Below are 17,663 nucleotides of genomic sequence, written 5' to 3' on the forward strand. Positions count from 1 at the left end.
TGGTCCGGGAAGAACACACATGCCGCGGAGCACCTAAGCCTGTGTGCCACAACTACTGAGCGTGCAAGCCACACTACTGAAGCCTGTGCGCCTAGAGCCCGTGCCCGCAACGAGAAGCCACTGCAGTGAGAAGCCTGCGCACTGCAACGAAGAGTAGCCCCCACTTGCTGCAACTAGAGAAAGCCTGTGCACAGCAATGAAGACCCAGTGCAGCCAAAAATAAATTTATTAAAAAAAAAAAGCCAAAAATAAATTTATAAAAAAAAAAAAGCTCCACTAAAATTAACGTCCATTTTCTTTACTTTTTTTGGTCCAAAGAGTTAATAACTCTGTTGGATCCTTGTATTTATCTGCCAAAATTAAATTAATTTAAATTTGGTTAATTGCTGAAACCAAGTCTCCCAGTCTCAAGCGCTATGCTATCCAAGTGTGTGTGTGCATGGTTTTTTTTTTTTGTTCGTTTGTTTTTTTGGCTGCACCCTGCGACTTGTGGGATCTTAGTTCCCTGACCAGGGATTGAACCTGGGCCATGGCAGTGAAAGCAGAGTCCTAACCCCTGGACCTCCAGGGAATTCCCTATGCTATTTAAGTTTTAAATGGAAAGGGATATATTATGGAGTAATGAAATTTTGGCTTTACTGTATGTAGCCTTTGCTATCAGTATGCGTGTTTGAAATCATCTTTTTTGGAGTTTAGCAACTGTCTGCTTTTAACCCTTTGCTTTCATAAAAAAACTAAGATCCAGAGAATTCAAGGGGTTGGAAAAACATTCACGTCAAGTCATTTGCACTTTTTCCCTGTAAGTTCCCTAATATATTATTGTACTAGTACATCTGTGCCTGAAGATTTTGTGGTAGATGTACTAAGCTGCGTAACTGACTTGTTGCCTCTTCTAAATTGTTTCATTACCCTTTTCAGCCTTTATTACTTAGGATGATACCAAAATATAAGTGAATTAAGATACACCAAAATAGAGTGATGTTTAACACAGAGTCTGAAAATTGTGGATGACAAGGGTGAGAGAGTAATCAATTAGTTTACCAACAAGGGTGAGCGAGTGATAAATTAGTTTACTAGGACAAGTATGTAATAAGAGGAATAAGAAAAAAATCACACCATTTATATTTTTAGAAGGAAAACAATCCTTGAGTTTCCAGGATGGTTTTATTAAAGTCCCATGCTGTGTATAAACATACAAGTGATGAGAAAAACATTAACTTGAAACATGCACTTACCTGGCATTCTCTAAAATACCATTATACAAGTTTTCATTTACTTAGAAAAATACCCACTAAAACAATCACAGTTTTTCTTAAAAGATTTTAAAAAAATGTGTTGGCCAGAACAAAGTCCAAAGAATAAACAAGATTCTGAATTGCATGTCAAAAAAACTGTACAAGGTTGTACATAAAACTATAGCTTACAAAAGCCTCGGGTATAGTAAGAATACTGAATTAAGATTTCCAAAGTTCTATTTACCAATTTCTATTAATAAAATCCTTATGAAATAATTGACTTAGAAAAAGTGAAATGCTCATGATTTCAGAGTGTATAGAAAACACTGAATACCACTTTCTGAAATAAAGTGTACTCAAAACAGCACAACATGTAGTCTAGAATCAAACTTTCTGTCATTCATTTAAACTTTGCACGTATTGCCATAATGGCTTAAGCATAAAATTTCTCTTGCGTTAATAACTTTAAAAACTAGATTTCAGATCACTTCATAGTTTTGTTTTTTTATCTTTTGAATTATAGCCAGTTTTAAAATCAGTTCTAGGGGGTAAATCCTGTCTTTTTTTTTTTCCTTGCCTTATCAATTAAATTACTTCACTAGAATGTAGGAGTTTGTTGCCTTTCTCATATCTTTTAGAAATTAACATACTCCATAGGCAATAAAAATAGAATAACAACCAAGAACATTTTAAATTAATTTTCATGTTTCTGTGACTAACTCTTGCTTTGGGGAAATGAATCTTAAAATCAAGAAATGAGTGTGGAATAAATCAGGTTACTAATTGAATCATCAAGCCAGTTGGCAGTTTTAAGGCTTATACATCAGCATATTAGAAACAGGTTGTATTCCTATTCCTTTCCCCTTTTCTGTGGGAAACAAGAGGCTATGCAACTCTTGACATTCCATATTTTAGATTGGACAGTACTTAATACTTGGAAAATCCTATTCCAAGCTCTTAGAATGATTGCAATGTTATAAGTAGTCTACTTATTGGATATAGTATTTTCAGATTGATAAACAGATGATGGTATTTCATCTAGAGAGAGAGCTAGGTCAGTATTGTTTTAGAATGAGAATGAAACGATTCACTGGCGACTGCAAACATCCAAATACAAGTGGCCATGAGGCTGCAAATGGGTTCCTCTTGTGAAGATTAAGGATAACTCATTTTAAATTCTGCTAACTGATAGTACTATTCTTGAGGAAAGTGGTTAAGTTCCGAATTTTTAACTTACGCTGTATTTTAATCTAACTGAGATGTACACTTCAGTCAAAGAAAACCAGAGGGGTAAGCACTGAGACTGAAATAACACTTTTGTTGACTAGCAGACTTCACTTAAATATGCCTGCTGGTCTCATGAGTTGGCATGGTTGCTAAGATCAAACAAATGAAACGGAAGCTGTACTCTTGATAACATACAGACTTGGTATGCTGTTAGAGTTATTCTTTGTGGTCTGCAGCCAGAAGTTACACTGTAACTACCATATGCAGGCCGGATATTCATACTGTGCTCCGTGGACTAAATCACACTATAAGGTGTAACACTGTACCTGAAGACTTTTCCATTAAAACTAAGGTTCTGCTTCTCTAATTCATTGTATTCTCCAATACCAGTTCCTAAGCATCCTGAAGTGGTACCTAAAAGCAAGGTACTGGAAAATAATCACATCGTGTTGTATTTGGTCTTAATATAAGACATCAGAACACATCTCTAACAACAGTGAGTCCTTCAGAATCGAGGAGTTTCGAAATCAGGTGAAATGGGATCAGCAAGGTTAGCTGGTTCTCAAGACCTACTGATTCACTCCTGGCCTGTGCCTTTGAGTGTGTTACTGTCAGAGGTAATTGCAATACTGCTAAATTTGTGTAACAGTTCATGACCCTGTGTGCTTTTTGCTGGACTCTGCAAAGTTTAAATGTTAGTGACAGAACATAGACTAGCTTCCGAACGTGCTTTTGTTTTGAAAGAACAAAAACTGCTGTCAGTGAATGCTTTAAGAAAGATTTAAGAAAGAAGTAACTCCAAGGTCCTGAAAATGGTTTCCCGTATTGCCAGAAGAATTTCAGTGCTTTTCTAGTAAAACACTTGCATATATAATACCTTAAGTTTCATCGCATGTGTGCACCAGGAAAAAAATTCCAGACCTTGTGGAGATCCCCATGGAAAATACTGGGGAAACAATACAAATAGAATATAAAAAAACAAAACACCATTAAATTTGCATATCTGATGTCAAGATGCTGAGGTAATATTGACTGCTTACAAAAAGACCCCACCAATCTTTGCCGCTGTTATTGCTGAAAAAGACATTAATACTGATTGAGTTTACCTTACTATATCAAAAGTGGGAGGGAGGGTTTCATGAACATTTACTACTGCTGTTTAAAACAAGTAAAAGAATGTAGGTAAATGGGAAAATATAAAACTACAGTTACGGTCTTATCCTTTCTTTCTGGAGTGAGGGAGACAGTCTGACCGCAGTGGGATTTATTACTTAGCCTTTTCATGGTTGTCCCTTCGTGAATTTTTTTAAAGTTCATTGTTACCACCCACTCAGAGTCTATTCCAAGTGAACCCTTACAAATAAAATCCACAAGTTCTTAATAAATAGTTGCAGTTCCTCCTGAAGATGCTGGGTAAAGTGCAGACAGAAGCACCATAGAAGCCCTGTTGCTGGCTGTATTGCTGGCCTAAATTCGGATTTGATAGCCCACTTCATTCAGAGTGCTGAGATCAGCCACCTTCTTTTCAGGCAGTGCAGGCCTAAGGGTAAAAGAAAGACGGTAGGCGAGAGGGGAAGGGACAGAAAGATCATTCAGTATTGTCAGGGACCTCTACCCTTCTGGTATTTGCCCCCCCTACACACACACACACACACACACACACACACACACCAGCCTTAGCTCCCAACTCCACCTCTTGTTTCTCAAGTCCACCTTTACAGGTTTTAAGGAACCTTTCAATGTAGAGTTCAAAAAAAATTTACAGGTTGCTGAATGAGTTTGTTCAACTTTAAGCCTGAACTTGGTCACACTAACTTCTGAAACCTAGTTTCTGTAAACCTTGCAAGGATCTAAAAACATTTGACTACAGTAGAACTGAACATCTGAACCAAATTCTCCTAGAAACCTTGGCCTCCTCGTGTCGGTGCCCTGGGGAAGCCCAGCACCTACAAGATGTCTCAGGCGACTCAGGTTCTTGTGAAGGTTCTCAGTCACTATTCATTCCAGGCTTGAGGGTATAAAATCAGGATGAATCTTTTAGAATTCATCTGTAAAAGCAGGTCAATGTGGAAAATCATTCAGTGGCAAATCACCTCTCTTCCCTAAATACATTTTCTCAAGCACTTTCCAATATGACAGTACGCCCAAGCATTTATAGGAAGTCGTAAGAAAGTACTTCAAGGTGGGGAAAGACATCATTCAGCAGCACATCATCTGTCTTCATTAAAGATACTTCCTAGGTGACTTCCCAATATAAAATCATACCTAAGTGTTCTCATGATTTAGCTCACAATTTTTTCCATTTTTAAAATGAGCCTCGGGGCTTCCTTGGTGGCGCAGTGGTTGAGAATCTGCCCGCCAATGCAGGGGACACGGGTTCGTGCCCCAGTCTGGGAAGATCCCACATGCTGCGGAGCGGCTGGGCCCATGAGCCACAACCACTGAGCCTGCGCGTCTGGAGCCTGTGCTCCGCAATGGGAGAGGCCGCGACAGTGAGAGGCCCGCGCACAATAAATGAAATTTTTTAAAAGGCAAAATTCCTTTAAAAAAAAAAAAAAAAAAATGAGCCTCTTCACCTTCTTTGGTAAGACATAACCCAGATTGTAAACCAGTATGTCTGGGTTCTAATCGAAAAGTTTCACGTTTTTACAAGAAGATCAAAGACATTTTTAGGTTACACTTGAACCTTGTCTTAAGTGTGAAAAAAAGAAGAGAGAGACCAAAATGAAAATATAATTGTTTAAAAGTTTCTTGGTTTATACCGTTGAAAGATTTCCTAGCAGTAAATTTGTTTTTCCCCTGGCATGAATGTGGTCCAAGTCATTCAGTGTTGCTAGAACGAGAAATCAACAGCTAGCTTTTACTTAGGGTGCTGCTCGATGAAGGACACCAGGCTTAGTTTCAGCAACACATTCTACCACCCCTCACGTTCTCATTCTCATTCTCTCTCTCCCTGGCCCTCCCTCTCCCCTCTTCCTCCCTCTCTCCCTCCCTTTCTTGTTTTCAGAGATGTCCCATTTCTGAACGGTCATTAGCAGTCTATGATCATCCCCTCTGAAACTAGATTATCCGAAGTGGTACAGAAAGCTTCCCTGACCTGCTACTTGGCACTGCTAAAATAACTTGTAACCTTTCTTGTCCCCGTTGCACGGGGCTTACTTCTCAGCTGGACCACGTGCCCTGCTTTACTGGTCAGGAATCACGCCTCTCATTCCTTTGTGTATCTTCTCATGGTGCCCAGGATACACAGATGATGCTGATAAATATGGTCGACTGTGGGTAGAAATCCCAATACTTCCTTGCCTACACCCTTCATTGTATCAAAAAGCCTAAGGCTTCTGACCTTCAGGGCAATGGTGTCCTCCAGCGCATACATGCCCTAGAGATTAGCCATTCCCTATAAACAGAGCCACTGCCTCAGGCCTGGTGGAGTGGCTCCCAGGGACAACTGCAAGAGCCATTCTTGAGTTGACGGCTAAAGGGAGCATGCTTTTGCTTGAGGATTCAAACTTAAACTTGTATTTCTGCCCTAGTCCTTGGCCAACTCATGTGGGGAGAACTAGGGTTTTTGCAGACAAGCCAGATTCACAGTCCATATGTATCAATATCTTGTTCATTTTGTTATAAAGCCTGAAAGAAGTTGTTTTGTCTCCTTGCCTGGCGTGGTGCTGTCTTTACAAATAGCTAATATGAGACTTTCTCCCTCAAGTGGACTCCCCTGAAGTTAGCGTCAGCCTAAGGCAAATGTGGTTAGAAAGGTAAATTACTCCCCCCTCCGCAGTGTGCCCCACTTTTAGAAAATTCAGTAGTCAGAAATCCACTGGCCGGGCTTCCCTGGTGGCGCAGTGGTTAAGAATCCGCCTGCGAATGCGGGGGACACGGGTTCAAGCCCTGGTCCGGGAAGATCCCATATGCCGTGGAGCAGCTAAGCCCATGCGCCAGAACTGCCGAGCCTGTGCTCTAGAGACCGCAAGCCACAACTACTGAACCCACGTGCTGCAACTACTGAAGCCCACGCGCCTAGAGCCCGTGCTCCACAAGAGAAGCCAGTGCAGTGAGAAGCCCGCGCTGCAACAAAGAGTAGCCCCCGCTCGCCGCAACTAGAGAAGAGCCCACACACAGCAACAAAGACCCAATGCAGCCAAAAATAAATAAATAAAATTAATTTATTTTTTTTAAAAAATTCACTGTCCAAAGGATAAGCTTGAAGTACCCATGTGCATTCCTTGCTTTAGAAAAGGATTCAATAGGGATCATTCCCTATAGCAATTGAAATAATTTTCCACCATGGCCGCTATTTAGATCTCCGTTGCCTCTGAAAGTTTAGCAATCCCTTGTGCTTAACAAGAGAATCCCTTGCTCCACAGTCCTCGCAGCACCTACCAATTAGCTCATCCCAGTTTCCGAACCTTTCTCACACATGCTTTCTTCCTGGCCTGGCATCTTCCTCAACACCAAGTCACATCTCTCCTCCTTATGAGACTCTAAAGGTGCTGCCCTTCCTATATGAGAATAATGCTAGTAAGACCCTAGCTTCGTATCATTTCTCAGGTGTTGGGATAAATCTGCACTGACCTATTTTCTCTCCCTCGGTCCTCTCACCAACAGCACCTGCTGGAAAGTCAGTGGCAGGACAGGCGACAGGGTAGGTCAAGGAGAGAACAAACCCTACCCACTCAGCCCTGTAACGAGGGCTTCCCTGGGGTCACTGCAGCAACAGGCCACAGGCACAAACCACACGCTTGCCACCTCCTCAGAAGCCACTTTTTGGCCACTCTCCCGGCTTCCTCCTTTTGGAGCCCCTCAGCCCTGATGAACAGAATTTTCATATTTTTCGAACTTTCTGTGCCCTGAAAATTTCTCCCTTTACCTTTCCCATGTTCTGCTCTCAGCACCCTTGAAAACAGATGCACTTTAATGAGGGGCTCTTATGTGGGAATTCCCTGGCATCCCAGGGGTTAGGACTCAGCGCTCTCACTGCCAGGGGCCCGGGTTTGATCCCTGGTCAGGGAACTAAGATCCCATGAGCCGTGCGGTGTGACCAAAAATAAATAAATAAATAAAAATTTGGGGCTCTTTGGCCTCCTTTTTCTAAACCTTTCCTTATCACTTGCACCAGTTCCCCACACCTTCCAGGTGCTGAGAAATCACCGTTATAAATAGCTTTTATTAGGCACTTACTCTGGGCCAGGCATTCTTCTTTTTTTTTTTTTTTTTTTTTTCCAGGCATTCTTCTAAGCAGTCTACATGGGTGAATTCATTCTCACCATAACGTTATGGCGCTGACAGTGTTACTACCCATTTTACAGAGGAAGAAAGGGAGGCACTGAAAGTTAGGAAGCTTGCTCAAAGCAAAGTCGTGTGGTTATTAGCAAGTGGTGGAAACCAGAGTTCTTCCCCAGAATCTAGAGCCCACGCGCTTGACCAAGATGCAAACTGACCCCCATCCCCACGCAAAGTATCCTCCCAAAGCATCTGAAGATGACATCAGGCCACTCCTGCCTCTGCACCTTGGCTTTTGGAATGCCTCCTGCTTGTCTTCTTGTCATCCTTTCAAGAACCAACCCAGATGCCACTTCTCCCCTGAAGTATTTTCCAACTTCCTCTCCCCACAGCACACTGCTCCTTGCTCTGTATGCGCTGGTGTTTCCTTTTGTACATCTGCTAAAGAATCTCGAAGGCTCATAATCCTTGTGCCTGCCTCAGAGACTGCAAACAACTTCAGAGCAGGGATCAAGTGAATTCATCTGTGAATCCCCACTGTTGCACCTGTACCTCTGGATAAATTTTTTTCTCTAGTTCTGACTAACGTGTAAACGGCTGATAGGACTTCATTCTGTTACGTTTGTCATGGGATATTTTTATTTTAACAAAGTCCTAAGCCAGGAATTCAAGCCACCATGACACCATTCGAAGAATTAACAAGTAGGAAGAATTTTTTTTTTTTCTGTGTCAGAGAGGCTTTACCTTATCTCCGAAAGCTATTTGGGGAACCTGCCTACTTGTACAGCTGAATGTGGTTCTGCAACGACAGACAGCTTGGGGGCTTCCAATGGAAAGGGACTAAGCTGTCTCCTTCCTCTGTATCTCCACCCCTCCCACCTCCCCCCAAGAGCCCAGAACCCAGAAGAGGGAAATAAAAAGGTTAACACTGGCAGAAAATGAGTTAAACTGAGATTCCTGGTGACCCATCCGTAAGGTGAAACCCTTTTCTTTCTCAGCAACACTGGTTACGATTTCCTGGCCTGGCGAAGGGCAGAAGTGGGTTATCACAGCATGCCACCTGCCCGTGGACCTAGCCAGAAATACTGTTCAGTCCTTGCCAGCTCATCTCAGGGCCAGAGCTGGGGGAGCTATTGAGTATGGAGAGGCCTCTTCCAAGTACTCCCCTGGCTATAATTAGAATATTGCAAGGGGGGTTATTTTTAAGAAACACAAGCACCAGGATAATGATTCAGCCGGGTCTGCGCTTGCCCAGAACCTCGCATCAGATCCAGGGTTATTATTTTAGAACAATATATTTCTCCAAACCCCTCCCCAGTCCAAACAAGGAAAAGAAGTCAAAGGATTCTCCTCTGGAAAGCTCTCGGGCACCTTCTACTTTAGGGGAAGCAGAGTAGGGACTTCAGGTTTCCTTTGATGCACTTTGTGGATGGAAAAGGGGGCGCTCCTCTCCGAGCACAAATGGAAAATCCCAGCCCCAACCGTATCCAGGGTGAACCAGGGTGACGGCTTGATGGCCTGGTCCCAGGTCCACCCTCAGCCCCACCCTCAGGCCTGCATCCCAGGAGTCAGCCACAGCGGAGCTGTGCAGAGGGGGAGGTGGGCTGGGGAGGACAGGGCAACTGTTCCACGGAGAAGGTATTCTGTGAGACGTGCCACTGCTATTCACCACACACCCTAGCGTTCGCTAACTACACCTTGACAGTTCGGGCAGAGTGAACCATCTCCAGGTGGCACATCGTGTCTTCCTCAGGGCCGAGGAAGAGCTCAGCTAGATTGGATGTTGGTGTTGAAGCCGCCAAGAAGCATCAGAACCAGAAAGTGATGGCAGCACGTTGGGGACAGAAGCGGGGACAACATCGTATCCTGGGGCTGAATGAGTTGGTGTGCGTCTGTGTGACACTGGCTTTCGGGAAAGAGGCAGTAAGTGGAGGAAAAGCCTACGGCGTTTTCCCTAAAACCACCCAGTCCCCTTTCTGTCCCTCCAGCTAAGGGCTGTGTCTGGGGCATCTCCTCTCCTCACATCCCAACTCCCCAGCCCCCAAGCTGTCACTGGGTAGGATGGGTCAGAGGGCCTGAGTGGCAGCCGGACGGCAGGGCTCCTGAAACTTGCTCGCCACTTACTCATTCACCAGAATTTATTAAGCGGCACCTTGTGCCAAGCACCTTGCAAGTCTTGGGGTTACCAAGACAGATGGCAGCTCAGTGGAGCCACGATCCACTCCCCTTTCTTCCAATGGAAATTTACCTCTTGCTTCTCCCCTACGAGTGTGAGATACTGATTCAGGGACAGGGCCCAGCTCTGTTCAGTTCAGGGCCGCCTGACGGGGACGCACAGACCACCAGTCGGGCTGCGCATGCTTCTTGCTCCTGTTTCCGCTGAGGTCACAGCCCCTCAGGGTGGGGGTGCACGTGCCCGTGTTCACACGCACCGTCCTCACACACCACACGCTCGCAAGGACCAGCTGAGCTGTGATCCTTGTGGTCTCTGGATTCGAGAAAGGGATACACGGTAAAGGAGCAATGTTAATCTCTCGGTCCTCAGCGTCAAGGGTGTGGAACGGACTAAATCAGGGATGGTGTTGGCCCAGCATTCACAAGCTCAGGGAGACCCCAGGCCCTCCTCTCTGGTCTAGTCTGGCAGCAGTCAGGTCAGGCCAGGGCCTGATTTAGGACTCATGGCCCATGCGGGTACGCCTCAGGGACGAACACTGGTGGGTGGTTCCCGCCCACCTGTCACCTTCATTCAAAGCCAGTCCTGCTCCTTGCTCACATTCCTTACTTCCCAGGACCGCAGGCACCACTGCTGGCAGCTGACAGGGCAGACAGCTGAGGCTGCTATGTGAACAGACAGGCTTGAGGCAAGAGAGATGTGGCTCTGAAAAGATCCTCCAGCCCGTTGCCCTTTCTTCCAAGCCCTCCCCAGCCAGGAGCTCTGGCCAGAGACCAAGAGCCATGGGCCACTGAGATTCCAGGGCACAGCTTCCGGGCTCTGACCTCACCTCCCCTTTCCATGGCAGAGAACCCCTGTAGGAACCCCAACCGGACATGACTGTTTCAATCATCAGCTCTGGAGGCTCTTGATGCACTCTGCCAGAGGCAGTCTTTCCTGATAAGGCCCATCACTCCATCTTGGTTTCCTCAAGCATCCCCGGGGACCCTGGACCACATGAAATCCCCTGGGGAACGAAGCAGGGCGGGCCTCTGAGTTGGAGACTACCTTCTCTGGGCTCCTGGAAAGAAACCCCACATCATCGTGGAGGCTTTACTTCTCCCTCCATAACCTTCCTAGTTTTCTCTCCCTCTTTGTGCCCCTGCTACGTTCCATGTGAAGGCAATTTTCCCCTTTCCCCCCTTGGGGAGATTTTCTCATTTGGGGTCTATAGAGAATGACTTCTTGGGCCCCATTCAAAATATCTTCGATGTGATTAGATCATGGAATCAAACTGCTTCTCCTATGACTACATTATGACTTCATTTAGAAATGACTTGAGGGCCTCACTCAACCAGTTGCCTGGGGGCATCTTCATGAGCCTGGTGATAGAACAGAGAAGGAATTCCCTCATCCAGCTGTGGCCCAGCAGTGGAAGGAGAACTCTCATGAGGCTGAGTAACCTCTGCGACCCTGAGGGTCTCCAGCAGGGTGAGTCAAGCCCACTGGAGGCACGAAGTGCCCTCGAGATAGATGACAAAGAAGGGAAATCAAAGAGAAGGAAAAAAAAAAAAAAATCGTGAACAGCAAAGAAGAGAGCAGAGACAGAGGGGAAGAAAGGAGGCAGAGGCGGGGAGAAGAGAAAGATGGTCTTGCGGGTCCTGAGGGACTCTTGCCCCAGTTCAGAAGAACGCTCCTCGGGGTCACTCCGGTTGGTAGGAGCTGCTTTCATGCGAACACAGGCAGCCCCGCCAGAAAGACACTGTCCACTCACCCCCACTCCCCCGGGTTCAGGCTACAGTCAGCAGGCCAAGAGCTGTGGACTGTCAGAGATGGAAAGGACCCCAGGGAGCATCTGGGGTTCTCAGTGGAAGCATTTTAGGTGGAATGGTTCTTTACGGGGAAGGATGGTCCATAGCTTTGCAGGGCATTTACCATCTTGGCTCCCAGGCCCTAATGGGAGCGTTATCACTGTTGATAAGCAAAACCTTCCCCTCCCACTGCACTTCTAACCCTATTCCCCCAGGGGGCGCCCTGGCTCCTGTCGAGAACCTCTGTGAACACCCCTCAGTGAAGAGCTAAGCGGGGACTGAGGCCCAGAGTTGTAGAGGAGTTGATTCAAGTTCGCAAAAGGCCTTTTACACCTAGATCTAACCTCCATCTCCCTGACTCTGTAAGAACTTCAGGAAACAACCTGGCTGTTCCGTGTGGACGCTTCTCTAAACACTCCTAGAGGAGCAGCGAGTACGAGAAAGGACTCGTGGGTGGAGGGGTGGAGGGGTCCCTGTTTCTCTCTTGAAACTCTGTCTCAGCTGACACTAAGGTAGTCACTGCTACTTGCCCTCCTCCCACTCAGCTGACTCTCTGTCAACCCAGTGACATTGATCCTCCTTCCTAGAAGGATTATTCAGACATGTGCAAAAATGGAGAGGAATGCAGGGCTGGAAGTAGCTCCATCTGCAGGGAGGTGGTGGCTGAGGATATAAAGTCACTAAAATTATCCACGCACAGACAGGGGCTAGGGCCCCACAGCTGATGGGCCTCTTGCCTGTTATGGTAATTTTCCACCCTTTGGGCCACTCCCTGGCTTCACTGTGGCACCCAACACGTTTAGAAATGACTTGATGGCCGTAGGTGATGCTGAAATAATAACACAGTGAGAATCACCAAACCCTTGCTAATCCTCACCATGCTACAGTAGGATGCCCAGAGTTGGATGGAGTTATGGGGTCATAATCAACTTTGTCACTTTCTCGTTTCCTAGCCAAAAGCAAGATTACCTGGAGAAAAGCCTGCTTGGTGAAGGCCATGGGTAGAAGCCGAGAAGCTGCTTTTCTCCAGACACACCTCTAGGAACCAGGCTGTCCTGGATTCTAGTCTGTTGCAATGGCGGAGGCTGGGAGCCGGAGAGGGATGGAGGGGCTTGGTGCTCAGTTCTTCCCGTGGTCCCCACCTCTCACAGCCTTCATTTTACTCTCATCTCCTGCATCTCTCTTCCCTCTCTTCCGACACATGGTGGCCCCTGTCATCCCTCACCCAGCCCCGCAACCCACAAGTCAGGGTTTAGGAGGAACCGGGGAGAGACTCTTCCCTCCTTGTAACTCCTCCATCCACTGTGAAACTTCAGCCAAGGTATTTGCCCTCTAGATTCCTCTCCTGACCTCCAAACACTAGGAGTAAAGAAGCGGCAGGGGCTTCCACCACCAAGAATAACCGTGGTCTTACTGGATTTGCTCACATCAAATTGTCCATAGGGGGGCTTCCCTGGTGGCACAGTGGTTGGGAGTCCGCCTGCCGATACAGGGGACACGGGTTCGTGCCCCGGTCCGGGAAGATCCCGCATGCCGCGGTGTGGCTGGGCCCGTGAGCCACAGCCGCTGAGCCTGCGCGTCCGGAGCCTGTACTCCGCGACAGGAGAGGCCAAAACAGTGGGAGGCCCGCGTACCGCAAAAAAAAACAAAACAAAACAAAACAAAACAAAAAAACAAATTGTCCATAGGAACCCACAAGCCACCTGGGTTCCCTTGATGGGCAAACAACCAAGGCCACCTGGCCCTAACTGGGGAAAAAAAAAATCCCCATATTCTGACCTTGGGAGGAGTTTATGAAGGAAGACTCCTGGGAACCAGTGCTCTGCCCAGAAGAAGGGGCTGCGGAGAAGGGTCATGAGTCCAAGGGATTCAGAGGCTGCTTGCAGCCACTCTTCACCTTTTTGGGAAAGTTTACATTTTCACTGAACCATGAGCCACCACCTGTGTGCTCCTGGGGCCTGCTCGGCTACAGCTGGGACCAGTTCAGGGCATGAAGAAGGCTGGTGGAATTGAATCTCAAGTCCCTGCACGTCTTCCGTCCTGACCCCTTCCCAGGCCCACTCCCACGCCTCAGGAGGGTGGGCCCTGACACTAGAGGGTGGCTTTGCACTCACATCCGCAGTGTAACAGCCGTCCTCTGCAGGCACCGGTGTGCTTGCGTGCCTCGGCTGCACGACAAAGTAGCTGCAGATCAGAGCAGGGGCATGGCCTGGGGGATGACTGAGAATAAGATTTCTCTATCTGGCCCACAGGAGAAAGACCAGTTGGGTTCCTCCCAGAGTGACTTCAGTGGGGCCCAACCATGGGGCCAGGCCCCGGTCACACCCTCTAACCTCACCCCAGCAACCTCATTATCCAGAGGACCAGGCAGGGCTGAGCCCCTGAACCACACTCAATGGCCTCATCCGCCCCTCTCAGCAGATGTAGGACCTTCATCTTGACGTTCTGGGTTTTTTTTTTTTTTAAGTCAAGCCCCAAATCAGTTCTCCCACATTGATTGATCAAACAGTGGCTCTCCAGGTGTGGTCCCTGGACCGGAGCATCAGTATCACCACGGAATTTGTGAGAAGGGCACCTTCTCAGGCCCCACCCAGATCTGCTGAATCAGGAAGGCTGGGGGCAGGGCCCGGAAACCTGTTGGAACAAGCCCTCCGGGTGGTTCTAGGTTTGCTCAAGCTTGAGAACCGGGTTATAGGATCCTTCTGTCTCTCCTCAGATGGACCCTGTGTGCAGCCCTTTTTTCACCCTGTACTGATAACCCACCTCCTCACTCCTACCAGATGAGTCGGCCTCCTGCCCCAGCAGGATCAAAGCCGTCCAACGACGTACAGTCGTCAACTTCTACCTCCTCATCCCCCTTAAACCCTCCCTCTTCCCCACTGTTTTCTGCGGGCACAGGCGTACGCCTCCACACTCCTGACCCTTTCTCTCGCCCTCTGTTTCTTCCACATCTACTACGCTGGGTCTTCTTCCTCTGGCCCACTCAGGACCTTGACATCACTTCTTTTTTTCTCTTTTCTCTCCCTTCTTTCCTTGCAGATGTATCCAGCTGTTGTTTCAGCTGTCACTTCTGAGGGGATGGCTCTAAAAGCATGATCTCTCTTTCCCAACATCCTCCCACTCCAGATCTGCGTTTTCAGCAACTTCTAAAACAAACACCCCGCTCCCTGGGTGCCTAAGAAGTACCTCAAAGTCCACAGTCCAAACTCAAATTCACCTTCTTACCCCACTCAAACCACCACCAATACCACCACCATCACCAGCAGCTTGTCATCCTGACTTTTGTCTCTACAACCAGTTTCTAAGATCTTATTGGCTTTACCATCCCTGGGCGATCACAGTAAACTTTTTCTGGTTAAAAACTTAGAGTATTTTGGACCGCAAAGTTCCTGTGGATCCAAGTAAAATGACTCGTACAGGAATCGCCTTAAAAACCAACGGCTGGGGCTTCCCTGGTGGCGCAGTGGTTGAGCGTCTGCCTGCCAATGCAGGGGACACGGGTTCGTGCCCCAGTCCGGGAAGATCCCACATGCCGCGGAGTGGCCTGTGCTCCGCAACGCGAGAGGCCACAGCAGTGAGAGGCCCGCGTACCGCAAAAATAAATAAATAAAAAAAAAAAAAAAAAAAAAAAAAACCAACGGCTGCCATTCTGTGCATAAATCCGTCAGGTAGAACGCCTAGGGTTTCATGTACCCTGAACGCCAGGGTCTCAAGGGGAGAGAAAGACTTTATGCACTGCTCAACGTTGGCTGAAGAGTGGGAGCCCCTCAGGAAAGGACTCACTCAGGCCTCCACGGGCAGAAAGGATAACCTATCAGATTAAAGGGCCCCCTTCCCTGCTTCAGGAGCCACCAGATTCCCATTTCTAGGTCACTCACTCTATACCAAATGACCCTCTCGGAAGGGCTTACATGTCCATAGTCCTGTGAGACAACTGCTACTTTGTTCAGGGACAGCAATGAATGGATGTTAGAGAGGAGGAGACACAGGGTTAGGGTCAGGGTCAAGGGTACTCGTCGGTATCAGGGTCAGAGGCCATGTATGAAAGGCTTGAAGCCATCTTGCTCCCTGAAAGGACACACCTATGTTGAAAGCACCCTGACTGACCTTCAGCTACAGGAGGAGCACCTGACCCTCCTGCTTTGTCACTCCTCCCCTTTCGAACCCTGGGTTGCAGTCATTTTGCCCAAGGCCTTCCTGGCTGCCGATGCTGAAGCCTGGGATTGGCAGTGGGAGGTGGAGGGGAGATGAACAGGAAACCTTCCTCAGAACTGACAATACGTGGTCCTGTCCTATTCTTCCAAAAACAGAACCGATGCTCCCCTCCCCCGCCACCTTCCCAGAGTCAAGAGACCTGGGTTCTAGCCCCAGTGCCATCACTGGCCAGCTACACGACACAGCAAAACGTGACAAACCTTTTTCGTGCTCTGGTTGCTTCATCTAAAAAGGAAAACCGTGAAACTCTCCCTTCTCCCTCTACAGAACTGATGTGACAGTAACATGCTTGTGTACAGCAGTTCACCATTAACACATCGCTCTCATTACGTCTTCTAACTTGATCCTTACAGTACCTTGTGATATAGGCAAGAAAAGCATTTTTATCCTCTTTTGACGGATGAGGAAACTCAGGCTCCCGAAGGATTTGCCCAGGCTGCAAGGTTAATAGGCAGCAGAGCCGGGGCCCAAGCTTGACCTCTGTGCCCTGTACCACTCGGTGCCCTGCACGGCGAGAACCCATGTGACAGACATAGCATGCTGCTGCTATTAATCAAAGTAGTCGTTTTTCCCAGTGTAATTACGACCCACATATTTGCCAGTGGATTATCACCTGTTACTTTGGGTAGCCTCAGCATCTCCAATCCATCACTTCTTAAGTGGGTCATTTTGAACTAAGATGCAGGTGTGGAATCACTAGCTTCAGGGCTAAAACAGGGGAGGATACAGTCAACCAGGGGAGAGGATGAGCCTAGTGGTATTTCTGATGCCACCATCCATGGAGGGCGATCGCGCTTTCTGCTGGGCACAGAAGGCTAAGGTTTTAGGCAAGTTCATCACTTCTAACAATCTCATTTTTGGGGTGAGAGAACTTGAGCCCGGAAAGGCTGCATGACATGCCTAAGGCCCCATAGCTCCTTAAGCAGCTGAGCTGGCTCCAGACATAGGTTTCCTAACTCTAAGGCCAATGCTCCTTCCATGCTGCTGGGATTTCGCACTGTTTCTCCATCTCACACCAGCTGGGACTTATCCCTCCAACTGTGTCTCCATCTGACAGTCAGGAGGGTTAAGAGCACTGCGGGTGATGTGCATGGCCATAAGAGATGTCCACCGAACGAGGGGCAGATCTCTTGGAGATCACCATTTGGTTCAAATGCCGAGCCCAGGACACAACTTCATCCCCAAGGGCCAGGACAACCTCCCAAACGTGTGTGTTAGGCCTTAATTTGGGGAAGAGGAAATACTACTCACGACTTGTCTTGCCTGCCGAGCCGTCTTGGGGGGCTCGCCTGCCTCCGTCGGGGGGACAGTGATTTTCCCCGGCTTCTCGCTTGGGTTGGAGAGTGGGCACTTGCAGGTTTCAGGAGCTGGAGGAGATACGAGGAGTTACCACACTGCTTCCTAACAGCCCCAGCCTCGCACCTCCCTACAGCCCAGCATCTCAACCCCTGCCCATTCGTGATCCCGGGGTTTAGAAAGCCCTGAGCTGGAGGCCTCCTCCTGACACACAGATGTGCTTCTCTCATGCTGCACTGACAAGAAGCAGAGGTACCACTTCCCAGAGGATGACAGGATTACACTTGTACCCCTTTCCCCACGGCAGAGAGAGGAGCAGAGCCCAATGTCTCAGCCTCCTGGGGCTGTTCGGTTGCTCAGAAAATTCCCCTCTCGCAAAGGCAAAGTCCCATCCATGTTGCCCCAGAAGCCAGCTTGTTCCTTTTCTGACCCTCCCACCCCGCACGCATGCGCAGAGTGGGTCCAGCTGATCCAGGATCTCCATTACAGGTGCTGCCAAGTGAA

General features: G+C 47.8%; 1 protein-coding gene across 1 annotated transcript in view; it reads right to left on the reverse strand.

Annotated features, from left to right (window-relative positions):
* Positions 1-1,145: 1,145 nt before the first annotated feature.
* The window catches only part of VASH2 (vasohibin 2), a 37,533-nt gene continuing 21,015 nt past the window's right edge, over positions 1,146-17,663 (reverse strand). The window contains exons 7-8 of the mRNA XM_032605610.1: positions 17,115-17,230; positions 1,146-4,002 (exon numbers count right to left, since the gene is read on the reverse strand). Coding sequence (XP_032461501.1) covers positions 3,930-4,002; positions 17,115-17,230 — 189 coding nt within the window. The 3' untranslated portion in view covers positions 1,146-3,929. The remainder of the gene's footprint in view (positions 4,003-17,114; positions 17,231-17,663) is intronic.

Source organism: Phocoena sinus, chromosome 1, assembly GCF_008692025.1.
Source record: "Phocoena sinus isolate mPhoSin1 chromosome 1, mPhoSin1.pri, whole genome shotgun sequence".
Lineage (NCBI taxonomy): Eukaryota > Metazoa > Chordata > Mammalia > Artiodactyla > Phocoenidae > Phocoena > Phocoena sinus.